The 18,013-nt window shown below is 39.3% G+C and overlaps 1 protein-coding gene and 1 pseudogene across 4 annotated transcripts; both read right to left on the bottom strand.

Annotated features, from left to right (window-relative positions):
- Positions 1-2,730: 2,730 nt before the first annotated feature.
- Positions 2,731-5,652, bottom strand: LOC113748220 (major histocompatibility complex class I-related gene protein-like; annotated as a pseudogene).
- A 372-nt stretch (positions 5,653-6,024) lies between these two features.
- On the bottom strand, positions 6,025-17,018 carry LOC104939706 (major histocompatibility complex class I-related gene protein). Of its 4 annotated transcripts, none has more exons than XM_019270126.2 (8): positions 16,937-17,018; positions 15,424-15,693; positions 14,861-15,139; positions 14,288-14,590; positions 7,371-7,472; positions 7,116-7,133; positions 6,891-6,959; positions 6,025-6,112 (listed from the first exon to the last, which is right to left on the bottom strand). In XM_019270126.2, the coding sequence occupies exons 1-7, from the start codon at positions 16,983-16,985 to the stop codon at positions 6,907-6,909; spliced, it is 1,074 nt and encodes a 357-aa protein (XP_019125671.1). In that variant the 5' UTR covers positions 16,986-17,018; the 3' UTR covers positions 6,025-6,112; positions 6,891-6,906. The 4 variants fall into 4 exon arrangements, 3 of the variants coding, with proteins under 3 accessions (XP_019125671.1, XP_019125670.1, XP_027147011.1); XR_003464185.1 differs by having other exon boundaries at positions 6,101-6,112; positions 14,371-14,590; XM_019270125.2 differs by lacking the exon at positions 6,025-6,112 and having other exon boundaries at positions 6,816-6,959.
- Between the last annotated feature and the right edge of the window lie 995 nt (positions 17,019-18,013).

The raw sequence follows: 18,013 nt of genomic DNA, 5'->3' as shown, positions 1-18,013 counted from the left end.
CAATCAAGACATTTGATCAATATGTTAGCTGTGGAACACAAGTGAACTGGAATTAATAAGCAAAAAAAAAAAAAATCCTGAAATAAATAGAAAAAGACTAAAATGTTTTGACTAAAACTGGACTAAAATACCGTGTTCACGTTTGACTAAAACTAGACTAAAATTTGTGAAAGACTAAAAGTGACTAAGACTAAGATTGAACTTTGAAACAAGACTAAGACTAAATTAAAAAATTGGGTGACAAAATTAACACTGGGCAGTACACATATTTAATGAGTGTACAGTCAGTAATATACTGAGCGTACAGGCAGTACTGCCCAGAATACTGCGCCTGTGCGTGCACTCAGTAAATATGCGTACTTCCCAATATACTGCATGTACAATCAAAAAATGTGTGTACTGCCCAGTATACTGCCCGTACACTCAGTTGCCTCACTGCTCAGTGAGGGACCAATCAGTTAGTTTAAATCCACATAATAACTCTGCTCACAGTCCTGCTTCTGATTATGAAAACATATCTTGTTTCTACAATAAAATGTAGTGTGAAGAACGATCCATAACTCTGCATCATATTTTAGTTCTATTAAAAATGGAAAATGGAATAATCCTGCGTAGGTGGGAACAGGTGGTTCTGACTATGTTTGTAATACATTGTGTTAACGTTTTCATGTGCACTATGGGTCTCGCTATATACCAGTATTGGCCATAACTGATATTTAACAAATGAAAGATTCAAATCATAATTAGAATACACATCCAATAATGTCTTGTTAGTAATCCAGCTCATCTTAAATTATTTCTGTTTCTTTTTGTAGCTTTGGTTACAAACTCTCTCTACGGTCAGATTCAAAGTGAAATTCAACTGAGAGAAGAAGAGACTAAACACTAATTAATTATATAATAATATAATAATATCAATATCCTGTGAAAACCTAATATCAGCACATTGTGTACGCCATTACATACGCTACGTGGGTACGTTGATGAACTCATGCATAATTAATGACGTCGCTTCTCCGACATAAGCTCAAAACAATGTGTGCTTGTTGACAAACAACAGTCAGAACAATATTGATCTGTCTGCTGCATCTTCAGCACACTTAGTTCACATGTGAAACTTTTTCAGTGTGCTCTGACTGGACCGGCATGTTTCTGTGTGACCATTCATACTTTTTAAATAAATCATAACATGTTTGCTCCTAAACCTTCCATCTCCATGGTGACAGAGAAAAATAGATTCTTGGTGTGATTCGAAATATGGAACGGTCGCCATCTTTTTCCATAAATGTTCATGATAAATGTGTAAATATTGATGCCCTCAAATCAAATGAAAAGCATTTTTACATTACTACACAATTGTTGACACATTTTCCAGCTGTCCCGGGACATTCAGTCATTTCTACCAGCTAATAATCATTTTACAGATAAAACGTCGAGTGTCACCAAACAGTGTTTTCCTAATAAGCCGGTTCAAATTCTGTTGGTTTTCTATTTTTATATTCAACAACTGACATGAATATTGTTATAATATTATTTTTGTCCTGAAACTAATTCAAGACTTTCAGGAAGATGATTTCATAAATTTAAAAGCTGTCTTACTTTTCAAATTAAAGATCCGCCGCCTGACTGTGCTCAGCAGGGGCTCCAAGTCAGAGGAAACTTTTCAGCAGGTCCATTTTTCTTTCTCTGGGTTTTTATTCATAACTTTCCAGTCCACTAAAACTTTCCGACAGAGACCTTTCTCAGCAGCCTAACTCGTGTCCAGTCCAAGCTCCAGTCCAAGCTCGAATGAGCAGTTCCATAGAACTGCAGCGCTGCAGTCACCCAGGCCACGCCCCCTTTCTGTCTCCATGACTACCGAACATATGCACATGCTGAGTGTTGATTGAGATTCCAGCAAAAGCATTACCACATAGAAATATACAAACACAATATTTACAAGATTTGTAACTATTTTTCATTCATCCAGTGTTTATTGGAGAGGTGGCAGAAACTTTACAGTTGCATATCTGAAAACAAATAAGACTCAAACTGTGTGCATGTCTGCATAGAGTACCACTAGAGGTCAGTGGGTGAGTGTAGTAGACACAAATCCATTATACAGAAAGGATAACAACACATATCCTTCACCAAAATGATTTCAATTTCAAATTTCCACATACAACAACAACAAAAAATGCCACTGAGTCTTAAAATGTCTTTTTTTTTTTTTTTAGCAAATCAAATCAAAGTAAACACTTTAGCCCTTGATGTGCAGGTTATATCAGCATGTTATTTTCTGAAATACCCTGAAATCCTATTTCCTCACTCTTCTTGTCACTACACACAGTTTGGTTATTTCACGTTCCAGATTTCTGTATTTTCTCCTCTCAGGGCTTTTCTCAGTTGTTTAAAGTGGGTAGAGCGCAAACGGGAAAAAAAGGGTGATGTCACATATTTCCGTTTAAATGTGATGACAGTTGTTGGGTTGTTTGGTTGCTGTCAATCAAATCTGACGAAATCACACCCCCACTTTTAGTTTTGTTTAGTTTTTAAGCCATAACGACATTTTAATGTTGCTTTTTTAGCTACAACTTATAGAGAAAGACTCTTTACTACAAAGTCACTTCACCTTTGTTCTAGGAAACCAACTTTAGCAAAGATTTTCGAAACACTCTCTTAGTTATACTTTCAGCTGTTGTTTAATTAGAGATGTGAACACTTTACATCAGTTAGAAATACTTCGCTGTGTACAGAATGTGTTTGTAAATCAGGTTTCTGGATTCAGTCTATCAGAGAGCTCAGAGCTGTTGTCAGGAGCTGTAAAGAAAAAACACTGTTAGTCAACTTGTCCTGCACTAATCTGCCTTTAATAAACTGCTGTCCACCCTGTTGCAGAGGCTGGTTGTTCAGTATGTCATGGGAGGCTTTTGTAACATCTCAGCTGTCCCTATAAGGAGCTCCACCCTTTGCCTCCATCACTGGCAGAAACACACACCTGGAAACTATCAGCTCATCAGAAGGTGAGTAGCACTCAGTATCTTGTGCTGCCTAAATTCTGATACTACACCTCTATGTAGAATACTGTGTACACTATGTATTTCCTGGTGAGCACACTAATTATAGCAGGTAGTCTCGGAATTAGTTTTCCTGGGGATTCTAACCTCTGGTGGTTTAATCCAGACAAGTATGACCAGTCTCTGCAACAGGTCCAACATCTGTTCTATCCAGAACCAAGAGGCATGCATCATCAGTCTGAATCAATGACTTGGCCCAGCAACATTATGTAACATTTGTCAGACTAAACATTTATTTTGGATGCACTGGGCTGTAACAAGAAGAGAAGACAAATAATTTACCCCTCTAACCTGCTGATTACATTTCTTTATCATCATTACAGTCTTTGATGGTTGCTTCGTGATAGGAGGTTATACTTTTTTACCTTTTGTAAGCAGGGGAAAAGCATCAACCTAAAGTAAACATTCAAAATATTAAATGAGAATTTAATTTTGGTCTCTCACTTTTTTTCTTTTTGTAAATGATGAATCCAGCTGCAGCCACGAGGACAACAACCAGAACAAGCAATGAAGCAATGACGGGAATGTCAGAAGGCTTCTCTGTAAAAGAAGATTATGATCATACAGGGGGGAAAAAGGTTAGAACAGAAGTATATCCATTAAAACCTTCTGTACACACATTCATCTTGTTACATATGATGTTGGTTTGTCCTGTGATGACTTGCTTGCATTGGTTTGAAAACACAACAAAAACTGTCTAACCCAAAACAGTAACCTACAGTATAACAATGACTGGACAACAAAAGCCAAGCCCTGCTTAAAGCTTCACTTCAGTGATTAAACTTGCACCTATTGATCAATTGCTAACCATAATTATAATGCAGACAGTTGTGTGACAGTAAAGTTACAAGCAGCTTAACAGTGAACACAATGGTTTGGACCCAAATGAAAACACCAGGAGGCAGAGCTGATGCAGTTCAATAATTCAATCCAAAACTAAAATGTCTTACAGGATTATGAGGTAGTCCAAAGAAGCACAGAAATCTGACTGGCAGCAGACAGAAATCAAAAGTTCTTAAGACATGCAAGGTACGAGGAAAGAACACCCAAAAGATTACCAGGAGAACAAACAGTATGGACAGTTGACAGTGGTTGAATGTAGTGCAAAGACAAGCTAACAGTGCATTAAAGGAACACACAGACTATATAAGTAAAATTACAAACAAAAGTGGATTGACTAATGCACGGTAAAACAGGAAACATAAAACCCAAACCCATGACACGAAAATGAAGGAACCTAAAATATTAGCTCTATGAAAAGGCATGGTGAAAATGTCTCTGGTATTATCTGTGTTAATTTATCATCTGATATGCAAATGAAGCAGCCAGCTAACAAGAAGTTTGAATTGTTGTTCCTGTGCTACGGTGGACACAGGATACAAACAGCCCTATCCAGCATTGGAAACGTGAGAACATTTCTAATTTCAGACTTACCCCAGTTGTTCCTGATCTCTGCTCTGTCCAGTCTGGTGACAATGTCGTCACCAGAGAGATGAAACACACAGTCGTACCTCCTCCAGTCTTCAAGTGTGACTGATGAAAGGTTCAGGTCAACACTCATCTGGAAGGTTTCATCGTGGTTGGGGAGGATCTCTCCGTGGTCCACGTTCTCATGAAACTCCTCTCCATCTTTCCTCCAGAACATCATGGCTCTGTCAGGGTAGAAAGGAGGGAGTCTTCTGGAGGAGAGACACTGAGGGAAGCTCTGGAGATAAATTTATAAATTGATATGAGAAACCTTTAAGTTCCATGTACAGTGGAGGTCACTATTTGTTTATGGTAATGATGATACTCAACATTAGAAGCAATTATAAAACTACATCAGATCATGTGATTCTACCTGTTCTCAGCAGAGACCGCCTCCCATATTTTAAATGTTTGTGCAGACAGTGAATATATAATGAAGTTTTTCCAAAAGTCATTTTTAGCTCTGTCTGTGTCCCATGTGTGTTTGGTAATGACTGAGGTTTGGGGGCGATCCATGTTTGTGTCTCCAGATGAAATACTAGGATGTCTTCTCCATTGTAACCATATTGATGAAAACCGTTAATGTCTCCAGTCTCCTCATCCCACTCACAGCTAGACAATCTCTGTAAAATCTGGACACCTGAAAGAAGAGAGACCCCAGAGAACCCGAGTAAGATCCAGCACATTTAGCTTCTACCAGTGTATCATTGAGAAACACTGATCCACCCATCTACCTACTGTTGTGGCTTCATGTAATGCAGGAACACACACACACACACACACACACACACACACACACACAATAATACACAAAAATATCCTCTGTGATAAACAGACTACAGACTAGAAGCTGCCCTGGAAGCTTCCACTGAAGGAGAGAAAGTCCTGTTCAGTCAATGTGTAAAGGTAAAACCTATAATCAGAAAGATACCTCCGGTTTGATTAATCCGCTTCTTCAAGTTGTGGAATTCTTCTCTGTGAAGCTGATGGAGCACCGTATACCCCCTTGTGTACCATTTCCAGTACCCTGGATCCTCATCTCTTAATTTTGCCATCCAGTCTTGTTTGGGTAGTGCTGTCTTGATATTGCTGTCATAGTAACTCGCCTGAACGTCATTAAGCTGCAGAACGGCCACAACTTCAGGGAAATGTAATACTCCAGATGATGCGGTGAAAAAAACTTTTAGAGTGTGTCTCACTGTAAAAGAACAGACTGTCAGGTGTTTTAACTACATGATCAAGTCTTTGAGCACAACATTTTACTTTTTGTTCTTTTAACATGGGCCATAAAACAACACAATAGTAAAGCCCTAACTGTAAACTGAGCTCTCATCGTTCTGGTAAGTTTCTAAAACTCTAACAATTAAATGACACACCTTATTATGGTGGTGAAACACATTCACACACATGCAACAAAACAAATTTACTGAACTTTATTACAAACATATCATACTTGTATTGGGTTTAAGTGAATCATATAGAATACATATTTAAGGACTTGCATCAATGAGCCGCCCCTGACCCTGACGCCAGTCCACCGCTTTTCCTTCCATTGACTTCTTTTGGTAGGTACTGACCCCCCACAAGAGCTGCAGTTTTGGAGATGCAACTAATTTTATTCAACAGTAAAACATCATCAAGAAAGTAATAACATGTCATTTAGACATTGATTCATGTCCATCAATACGGCAGTGTGTACCACTGCTTCAAGCTCCTTCAACCTGTTTTTAGGCTGAAAGACGGAGGGGCCAACTATAAATGTTGTGTTGTGTGTGTAACAGACAGATCCTGCTCACTCTGCCTTTAAATCATTCACTTGACCTGAATTTAAATCTACATCCTATCTGCTCAGGATAATTTGGCTGACATAACTGACTTTATAAGCAACTTAATATGCATGTGCAGCCCAACCACCATCAGTGCCTATCTGGTCCAACTACTTACAGACTTACAACTTACAAAAAGCTACTAGTTAGTAACCTCTGTGATATGAGGAACCTTTCATGAATAACTTCCCTGACAAACAAAAGAACATTTCAATAATCCATCATGAGGTGATTTTGAGAACTGTATTCTGTCCCTACATGTTTACAGAAACCTGTTATTTAAGTAGATATTCCAAAACCATTAATTATTCAAAATGTGAAAAACACATTTAACATTAACATTTTTGCATCAGTGTCAAATGAACCATGAAATAAAAAAGATTCATGAAAAAACATACAGACATAATTAAAAAGGAATTTAAAAATCAGTTCTAATAAAACAATGACATTTATATTTCAAGCACAACAATAGAACTCCCCTTGCAATGGTAAGTTGGAGGAGGTTGTAAATTACTAAAATAAATCTTAATTTTAGTCTCACTCAGTATGTTCATCATTCAGGTGGATGGATCTGGATTCAGTTTATCAGAGAGCTCAGAGCCGTCAGGACCTGTAAGATCAGAAATAAACTGTTAAACTGTGTGAAGTTCACTCACACTGAACTTTTAGAAACATGAAATACAGGAAACAGTCTTCAAAAAGTTCATCTGCACAATAATCTAAAACCCAATTTAATCTAAGTAAAATAAAAGTACGTTTTACTTACAAGATGGAGGACGTTTGGCTGAAATAAAAAAAAAGAAACATTTTGTAACTGTTTTTAATGTAAGATGATCTTCTCTTCTACTCAAACTTCTTTTCCTTCTGTTTAGTCCTTACTTTCTTTTTCCTTATCACTTCTCTTCCACATCATTATGGTATAATCATATTATCATGACAGGCTGTGAGCCTTACAGAGTTCCTGTTGGTAAAGTGCTGAAAAGTCAATAAAGCAGATAATCTTTTGATCTTTCTCTCTCACCTTTCTTCTTTTGGTAAATGATGAAGCCAGTGACAGCAATGAGGACGAGAGCAAGAACAAGCACTGCAGCAGTGATGGGGACGGTCATGTGACTCGGCTTCTCTGTTAAATCAGTACAGATAAAGCAGGTTAGAACAGAAGTACATTCATCCAGTGATTTGGACAAAGCTTCATATTCATATTCTTTGTTATCTGGATTAACTGCATTTGTTATCTGGTTATATGGAATCATTGGTAAACAAAAAAAAAAACCTTCTTGTAGGAGCCATTCATTAATTTTTTCTGGTATTATGACTAGGGCTGTCAATCGATTAAAAAAAATTAACTAATTAATCGCAAAAAAATCTGTAATTAATCGCGATTAATCTATCAATAAATGTATCAATAAATTAAATGCATTTTTCTGAGACTGAAGCTTATAATGAATATTTATTTATGTAAAATTATCAAATGAATGTAGAATAAACACAGAGAAAGTATATTTAAATTCATTCATTTTATTGGCCTAAGGTGCGCATATGCACAGTGCAAACGGAGAAAAGCCAGAATGAGGAAATATACTGACGAATGCCACACTCTTGTAGTGTAGACAGGGTGTTTTGTTTTGAGGTGATATGTTAAAGTCGTGTTACTTCTGTGGAATTTAAATTCGGCTTTGCAAACTGTGCAAATGCCTTGTTTTTGTCCAACGAGCCGTCAGGCAACTTTTTAAAATGAAATGTTCCCCCTAAAAGTCCGTCCTTATCCATCTTTTCGCCATAGACTCTCCTTTAGTTAGGATAGATCATAGACATATATACTAGACTCTCCTTTAGTTAGGTAGATCATAGACATATATACATGACTCTCCTTTAGTTAGGATAGATCATAGACATATATACATAGACTCTCCTTTAGTTAGGATAGATCATAGACATATAGACTCTCCTTTAGTTAGGATAGATCATAGACATATACATAGACTCTCCTTTAGTTAGGATAGATCATAGACACATAGACTCTGCTTTAGTTAGGATAGATCATAGACATATATACATAGACTCTCCTTTAGTTAGGTAAGTCATAGACATATATACATAGACTCTCCTTTAGTTAGGATAGATCGCAGACATATACATAGACTCTCCTTTAGTTAGGATAGATCATAGACTATACATAGATGCCTCATTGAGCAGGTTGGTCCGTTGCTGTGATACGTTACGTCCGCCATATTGGATGTGGCAGATCTGCCCGTAAACTAATACGAGCAGGGCCGGTTTTAGCTGTGGGCAATGTGGGCGACCGTGCAGGGCGCAGTCTCCGTGAGGGCTTTAAGTTAATGCCTCTATACACCCATTCACACACCAACACTAATATATCTGGGAAACAAAGCTCTACTTTGCCACATCCAAAATGGTGGCCGCCACCGGAATAAACAAAACCGCGTTAATTGCGTTAATTTTTTTTTTTACGCGTTAATTCTTTAAAATTAATCGACAAAATTAACGCGTTAATTTTGACAGCACTAACCTGTGAAGGTAAAGTTATCTAGTAATAACCAGGTAATAACAACACACGCATTCTTGGATCCCGGTAGCTCCGCTACATTCTGTACAGAATCTCTAAAGAGCAAGCTGAACATCTCTGGAAAAAATATAACAATCATGCTCTGCACAATGGGACAGGAAAAAAGAGTGAGCACTAGCGTAGTCTCTGGTCTCGAGGTGAGCAACATGGAAGGAGTGCAATACCACAAGCTGCCACCAGTGTACACACAGTCACACTTACCTGTCGCGAAACGCCACATACCAAAACAAGAATCTCTGGACAAATGGACGTACCTGCACAAAGTGAAGATTCCACACTTGGATGCCGACATAGAGTTGCTAATAGGCACGAATGCTGCAAAGCTAATGGAACCTTGGGAGGTGATAAACAGTAAGGGTAGTGGTCCATATGCTGTTAAAACACCTCTGGGGTGGGTCGTTAATGGGCTCATGCAAGAAGCAATTTGTGAAGGGCAAGGAAGTCACTTGTGCGTTACAGCCAATCGCATATCCATAAGGGATGTAAACGACCTGTTGATCAAGCAGTATCATCAGGATTTCCCAGAATTGGCAGCTGAGGACAAAACAGAGATGTCGGTCGAAGACAAGTGCTTTATGTCAATCATGGAAACTTCAAAGGAACTTAGAAACGATCATTATTACTGCCGTTCAAAGAAAACAATGTAATGATGCCAAACAATTACGAACAGGCCCATCAGCGTGCAATGTCCCTGAAAAGAAAATTTGAAAAGAACGAACAGTTTCACATGGAATACGCAACCTTCTTAGAGGGAATGCTAGAAAGGAACCATGCTGAGGTGGTCCCATCTAATGAACTAGTGCCCCCTAGTGGCAAGGTGTGGTACATACCCCACCATGCAGTGCATCACCCAAAGAAAGGCACCCTAAGGGTAGTGTTTGACTGTTCAGCATCCTTCCAGGGAACATCCTTGAATGACAAACTGATCCAAGGACCAAATCTGACTAGTAACCTGGTAGGTGTCCTGTTGCGCTTTCGACAAGAGCACATTGCCCTTATGGCAGACATAGAAAGCATGTTTCACCAGGTGAGAGTAATGGAGAATCATGTGGACTTTCTGCGCTTCTTATGGTGGCCAAATGGCGACCTGAGCCAACCATTAAAGGAACACAGAATGGCAGTGCATCTGTTCGGTGCATCATCCTCACCCAGCTGCGCATCCTTTGCTCTCAAATAATGCGCAGAAGATTTCAAAGAACTCTTTACGCCTGAAACAGTGGCTACAATCATGTCTAACTACTATGTAGATGACTGTTTGAAATCTGTGCCTACAGAAGCTGATGCTGTAAAATTGTGCAAAGAGCTTGAAGCAGCATGCTCAATGGGAGGTTTTCGACTGCACAAATGGATCAGCAACAGCAGAGCAGTCTTGACATCCATTCCGCAAGCAGACCGGGCTAGAGAAGTCAAAACCCTGGATTTGGAGTCCGGGGAGCTGCCAACAGAAAGAACTCTTGGCATACAAGGGCAAATCCAAAGTGACAAACTTACCTTCTCAATAAGCCTCAAAAATCAGCCATACACCCGTAGGGGAATACTCTCAATCATCTCTTCAGTGTACGACCCTCTTGGATTCATATACCCATTCACTCTCACTGCCAAAAACATTCTGCAGGATCTTTGCAAGCATAACTATGCCTGGGACAAAGAATTACCAGACCACTACGTACATCAGTGGCAAGAGTGGATGAGTGGATTAAGCTCCATTGGAGAGCTCACAGTTGACAGGTGCATTAAGCCCAACAACTGTGGCGCAATAACATCTGCCCAGCTTCATCACTTTAGCGACGCTTCAGAAAGTGGCTAAGGCTGTGTCACAGACCTTCGCCTCATTAACACAAGACATCGAGTGCACATCTCATTCATAATGGGAAAGTCACGAGTTGCACCTTTAAAGCAAACCACAACGCCAAGAATGGAACTCACTGCAGCAGTCCTTGCAGTACGGATGGACACATTTCTCAGAGCAGAGCTGCAACTGCAACTAGAAAGCTCCATATTTTGGACTGATAGTACATCAACATTGAAGTACATTCAGAATGAGAACAAAAGGTTCAAAACATTTGTGGCCAACCGAGTAAACACAATCCGAGAGATGACGAGCATCAAACAATGGAGGTATGTAAACACAAAACAGAATCCAGCAGATTGTGCATCTCGCGGCCTCAAGGCAAGTGCTCTCTTGAATTCACACACATGGCTGAACGGCCCAGAATTCCTGAGAGGTCAAAAATCTGAATGGCCAAAGTCCGAACTTGTCACACAAACACCACAGGAAAATGACATGGAAGTGAAAAAGGACGTTCTCATGATGAACATATTGGTGAAGGAGCAAAACACTCCAACACATGCATTTATTCATCATCACTCAAATTGGAACAAACTTACCAGAGCAGTTGCATGGCTACTGAAGTTGAAGGATCTGCTGATTAACCTAAGTCAAAAGAGAAATGAAATACTTACCAAACTCACCACAACGAGCCCCACATCTGAAATGAAAACCCTACTAGAAAGAAAAATGAAAGCTGTGAAAAAATGCATGACCTCACAACCTATGACACTGAATGACCTGAAAAAAGCAGAAAAAGCAATCATTCATTACACCCAACTGGAAGCGTTTCCTAAGGAAATGGAGACCCTGCAAAGGAAAAACGCACACCTAAGCCGCCAGAGCCACATTCGTATGCTTGATCCTATTCTGCAAAATGGACTACTGCTTACAGGAGGAAGGCTAAGTAGAATGGCCATGCCAGAGTCTCAAAAACATCCTGTTATCCTCCCAAAAAACCACCATGTGTCCAAAGTGTTGCTAAGACACATTCATGAACAACTAGGACACTGTGGGCGGAACCACGTTTTGGCCAAATTAAGACAGAAGTACTGGATACCAGCAGCAAACTCTCTGGCCAGGAAGATCAGATCAGAATGTGTATTCTGCAGAAGGCAACATGCACTCTTAGGAGAGCAAAAGATGGCAGACTTGCCAAAGGAGAGAGTAACACCTGATTCACCGCCTTTTACATACGTTGGAGCAGATTATTTCGGCCCTATAATAGTAAAAAGGGGACGCAGTGAAGTCAAAAGATATGGTGTTATTTTCACATGTTTCACAACTAGAGCGGTTCATTTAGAAGTGGCCAGTTCACTTGACACTGACTCGTGCATCAATGCAATCCGTAGGTTCGTGAGCAGAAGAGGTCAGGTACAGCAGATACGGTCTGACAATGGAACCAACCTGATTTCAGCTGACCGCGAGCTTAGAACTGCCATACAAGAGTGGAATAAGAGTCACAAACTACAAGCTGCTCTACAACAGAAAGGCATAGAATGGATCTACAACCCACCTGCCGCTTCACATTATGGAGGTGTCTGGGAAAGGTTAATTAAACAAGTGAAGCAAACACTCCTGGCCTTGACCAAAGCCCAAACACTGGATGACGAGTCCCTTCATACTTTCCTCTGTGAAGTAGAAGCAATCATTAATAGTCGCCCATTAACCACCATCTCAGACAGCCCTAATGATCTCGAACCCTTGACACCTAACCACCTTTTACTCCTCAAAGGTCAACCCACATTATCACCTGGTCTATTTCAGAAATCAGATACATACAGTAAACGCAGATGGAAGCAAGTACAATACTTAGCAGATACATTTTGGAAACGATGGGTTAGGGAATATCTACCAACCTTACAAGAAAGACAGAAATGGTTGAAAATTAAGCGCAATTACACATGTGGTGATGTTGTGTTGATTGCTGACCCTACTGCCCCGAGGGTATCTTGGATGTTGGGGAGGGTTATTGACACTAAGAAGGATGCAAAGGGGGTTGTACGTAGTGTGATGTTGAAAACTAAGACAAGTGTCATAGAAAGACCAATCACAAAGGTGTGCTTGTTGTTGGAGAATGACATGTAACATGAATATGAAGTTGAAAATGATATGTGATATGAATCAAATGACTTGAATTATTGCCTTGTGAACTTACATACACTGATGGATGTCTCAGAACTTTACATGCGTTACAAGGACCATGACATGGACTCTATAGATCTTTCGATCTATTTGTGCACACATGAGCGTCATATCCACTCGTGCACACATGAGCGACGTATACATACACAGACAATATGCAGAACATATACAATGAGAAATGGACTCTTCAATCATGCCTTTGGCATATGGACATATATGTGTGTGCACTTAAGAAGGATGTGAGCTCTTGAAAGGACATTCTTACACTTATGGACATATCAAAGAAAAAAAAAAAGAAAAAAAAAAGGGGGGGAAAAATGCAAAAAGATGTATGTGCTGGACATCATGTTGGGTTTATGTTGTGCTCTATGATAACGATGATTTATGATTTGTTGTTAATATGGCTCCATATTTGTTGTTTATTATTGTACCTTTTTTCCCAGTAACAATAAGGGCGCCGGTGTGTAGGAGCCATTCATTCATTTTTTCTTGTATTATGACACCTGCTGGCCAAATGTGGTACATGTTTGGAATTGTAGAACCTGGGTTTTGTCTAAGTGTCGCCTGGTGGGCGGGATGCTGAGTCAATGCACCTGCGGTCTAATCAGGAGATTGTGTCTGGAGAAGGCACTGGCACTTGGACTCCTTGAAGTTTGGATGTTGGAACTGTGAACTGTGATTTAGAATTTGGAAGACGCCAGCAGGCATAAGGTTTTTAATTATATATGTTGGTTTACTGCTATATACCTATATTGGTTTATTGTTTTGTTTGATCGAGGATTTTGTTTGTTTATATTTTGAGTTAACGTGACAACTCTATGAGAAGACCTTTGTTTAATAAACCACGTTAAAAATTAAGAACACCCAATGGCGTCTGAAGTGACTTAAAAGAAGACACTACACTTCTCTCCATCAGCTTCATTAGGTCATCACCTAAAGTGGTTTTTAATTAACGTGTGCCTCGTCAAAAGTTAATTTATGTATTATTGTGCATTTAAAGCATAGGTGGTGTTGGCATACAGCTCTATTTGACTAGTAATCCATAACATGACTTCTACTGCTCAACTAGGTAAAGTGAAATGACAGTAATGAGCTGAACCCTGTGGTATTGCATCCATGCAGTTATCATCACAATCTTACTGACCTGAGACAATATGGGCTGTCATACATATGATACATACGCCCATGCAATACCTGTAAACGAGATTATGGAATAAAACAAGTCTTCCTACAACAAATGATTCTCTGACAGAAGTATTTCCACAGTGTACCAAAACATACCAGTTACACTCAGTTACACACTTTTTTTTTCTTAACAGAAATTTACAGGTGAGTACAACATGCAGTCCCATTCAGCACCCTCTAATCCCAGTCTTACCCCAGTTGGTCCTGATCTCTGCTCTGTCTAGTCTGGTGATGATGTCGTCCTCTACACCAGAGAGATGAAACACACAGTCGTACCTCCTCCAGTCTTCAGGTGTGACTGATGAAAGGTTCAGGTCAACGCTCATCTGGAAGGTTTCATCGTGGTTGGGGAGGATCTCTCCGTGGTCCACGTCCTCATGAAACTCCTCTCCATCTTTCCTCCAGAACATCATGGCTCTGTCAGGGTAGAAACCTGTAGCGTGGCAGGTGACTGGAGAGGAGGGAGTCTTCTGGAGGAGAGACACTGAGGGAAGCTCTGCAGAGAGGAAAAAGGAGCAGGAAAGAAAACAGGAACATAAAGAAATCCAAGCGGGAGAAATCAAGATTCAGTCATCATCTTCAGATTTCTTGTCTTGTCCGGCTGACAGTCTCAAACCCCTAAAACACTGAATTTAAGATGATATAAAAGAGATAAAAGCAGATTTTTTCACATTTTGTGATACAGGAAACATATATGGGGAAACTAATTGGAGTGATAAGCCAATGGTAGTTCAGGTTATATGAACATCAGGTCATGTGATTCTACCTGTTCTTATGAGAGAGCTCTTGGCAAGGGTCACATACTTCTTCAGCCACACAGGACAAATCTCAGTGAGGTAATTCTCATTGTATCTGATTCTAGCTTTCTCAGAATCCCATCTCAGTTTGGTGGTGAAGGATTGTAGTTTCGGAGCGATCCATGTCAATGTTTTCAGGTCCAATGCCATGAAGTCTTCTCCATCATAACCATACTGCAATACACCAATAACCTCTCCAGTTTCATCATCCCACTCACAGCCCAACACCCTCTGTAAAATGTGGACATCTGATAGAAGGACAGAGACAGACTGCAATTAACAATGATTAATGATCTTATAAGATATTCTGCATTGTGTGACATACTACAGTATTCATGATTCAAGGGCCGATAATCAGTGCTCTTTTTCTTTAAGACTGTTAAACCAATTTTGTTATTTTACTTTAAGTTGCAATTGTTTTATTATGACTGTTAAGAGTAGTATGCAATGTGAGCACATGAGTACATGTTCAGAAAAGAAGATAAATCTGTTCAACATTAAAAGTGAAACGTAACATGATTGAATACTTTACCTCCACTTTGGTTGAAGCGCTGCTTCAAATTATTAATCCTGGTTTTGAAGAAGTTTGGCTGATAATTGAAACACTCATCAATGTATCGCTCAAAGTGCTGAGGATCGTGTTCCAAAAGTTTCTTCACCCAGTCCTGCTTTGGCTCTACTGCCTTATTGTTGCTGTCGCAGTAACCTATCGAAACTCCATCAACCAAAGCAACTGCTACAAGCTCTGGGATGCTTGTGACTCCAGTAGATGCAGTTATGAAATACTTAAGGGAGTGTTTCACTGCAAAACAAGCAAGGTTTATATATTTAGTATAGATGCACACATCTTCATAAACATGATGTATCTCAGTGTGATTCAGCTGAAAGACATTAGGCTTATCAAGATGAGGTTGTTGGGGATTCCAGGTGGTTTAAATGGGCACCAAACTGTGTTGGTGCAATCAATTAGCCATGGTTATTAGAATTATCAAGGATAATCATAAATAATAAGTCTTATTAATATGACACCATGCATAAAGAAGGGAAATGATCACCAATTAATTAATTGATCTGAGTCTCATAAAATACATAAAAATTTTAATTTATTGGAACTATGATTAATATTTAAGATACTAACTACAACCAAAATTAGCACATCATGTATAGGTTGAAGGATTTAGAGTTTGGCGCAGAAAACGTTAGCAGAGTTTGCTCTTGTGCAACACAAAATAGACCAGCACCTATAAACACTAATTTATTAACAAGATAATGAAAGCATAGATACAAAATATGATCATTGTTGTTATGGTTCAGTTTATTATGTCTTGGTTGTTGTGTTTTCTGTTTGTGCTCTTTCTGTTTCCCCCTCCTATTTCTGTTTTCCTGCAGAGCTTGTGTGTTGCAGGGAGTGTGGCTGGCTCCTCCCAGTAGCAGCAGTGGCTCACCTGTTCCCACTCAGCCCATTTCCTCCACCTCATAAGCCTGGCCTTCACTCTGCTCTTTGTCGGATTATTCCATGCTCTCCCTCTTCATACTACTCACCTGTGCTCCAGCTCCAGCTCCAGCTCCAGCTCCAGCTCCAGAAGAACTCCTCTCGCCAGCCTGCTCCCTGCCTCAGCAGTCTGCCTAGTTTAGTTTCCTTGGTTGTTGAAATTAAAGTATATTTTGTTTTTACTCGAGTCTCTGCTCTGGGGTCCACATCTCTGCGAACTTAACAAATATCCTAATAAACAATGCTGAGCACACACTACTGTAATTTTTGGTTGTAGTTATTAACTGAATTATTAATCAGCATTCCAAATAGTTTAGTGAATTTTATGAGACTGAAATCAATCAAAGGAACTTCAATATTAAAGTTATTTATTTATGATTATATTTATACAAAATATATTTCCTGATCACCAAAGCTAAGGGATTGAACCTACACAATTTGGTGCCCATTTAAACCATTTGGGATCCCCTACAAGGTGAAAGAAATTTCTGTGCAGAGCTGAGTGGAAAATGAAGCAAAGAGCTAAAAGTAAAGATTTAAAATGTGATCTTACCTGCTGATGAAATGTGACAGAAGAGAAGCAAGAAAAGTAACTTTTCCATCTTGTTTTGATAAAGATGTGTGCGTACAAGACCTGGTTCATGTGAGTGATCTCAAACTGTTTCCTGGTTCAAAGAGGTGAATGTTTTAACTAAATGTCTGACTGCTGGATCCTCCCTGCTTTTCACATACCATGACTCCAGCATGCAGTCCATCCTGTTCAGGACTGTTCTGTCTTAGACCTTATCTGGATGCTGGTGCACAAATCTGGGTTAGACAGGTAACCCAAAAACAACTTACTGCAGTAGACCTGATATTAGCTATACACACAACAGCTGGTTCAGCAAATTCCTTAAAACAATATTTATGCTCAAATGACAAAGATTTCTAGCAACAGGCAAGATAACTCATGTCTGTTGGGAGCAAATGATCAGTGTTACACTGTTAAAGTCCAGATTTCCATTGATCTAATTAGACCATATGTCTGCAACTTAAACTGTGTGAAATATTTATGTCGGCTCTAAACCTAGGGTGCCATTCATTTTTGATTTCTGAGTCTGGTAACTTCTCTGCAGCAGAATCAGAAAGTAGCAGGAAGATTGAACAACTTTCCAGTCAGGGTTAGGGGAATTTCAGGATTTTTTCCAGCCAGCATTGTTGTCATAACTGCACTTATTTCTGTAACAAATGACAAACATACGTAATACAGTTTTTCTATATTTTACTTAAACGTAAAATTTCCTTTCCAAACCTGCCTAAACAGGTGAACATGAGAACAACTCAAATGTTTGAGAGTTGACTATCTATCTCTTCTAAATCCTTTCTCATAATTATGTTCTTCATTCTTGCAGCTTCTATTTTCTCCTTTAACACCTGCAGCTTTGATAAACTAAAACTCCCTTCTTTTGGAAAATCCCAGTTCTCAACCCACACATAGAAAAAACGGTACCCATTTATCGCCATATTTCTTTTTCATGCTTTGACAACATGGAGAATCAGGACACTCTCAATCTTGACGAGGAGATAAGCCCCATTTTCATTTCATTCATTTTTCAGAGTCTGCGTGTGCCTTTAATCAAATTAAATTAAA

The sequence above is a fragment of the Larimichthys crocea genome, chromosome XVIII (assembly GCF_000972845.2).
Source record: "Larimichthys crocea isolate SSNF chromosome XVIII, L_crocea_2.0, whole genome shotgun sequence".
NCBI classification, from domain to species: domain Eukaryota; kingdom Metazoa; phylum Chordata; class Actinopteri; family Sciaenidae; genus Larimichthys; species Larimichthys crocea.
Note: the sequence above shows the minus strand (reverse complement) of the source record. Positions and strands in the feature narration are given on the sequence as shown.

Excerpts from the sequence above, each read along its gene's own strand:
- LOC104939706 (XM_019270126.2), bottom strand. The coding sequence starts at position 16,985 with ATGGAAAAGTTACTTTTCTTGCTTCTCTTCTGTCACATTTCATCAGCA. Across the intron at positions 15,694-16,936 it reads CTGTCACATTTCATCAGCAG|TGAAACACTCCCTTAAGTAT; the intron begins GTAAGATCACAT and ends CTTGTTTTGCAG. Across the intron at positions 7,473-14,287 it reads AGAGATCAGGACCAACTGGG|AGAAGCCGAGTCACATGACC; the intron begins GTAAGACTGGGA and ends CTGATTTAACAG.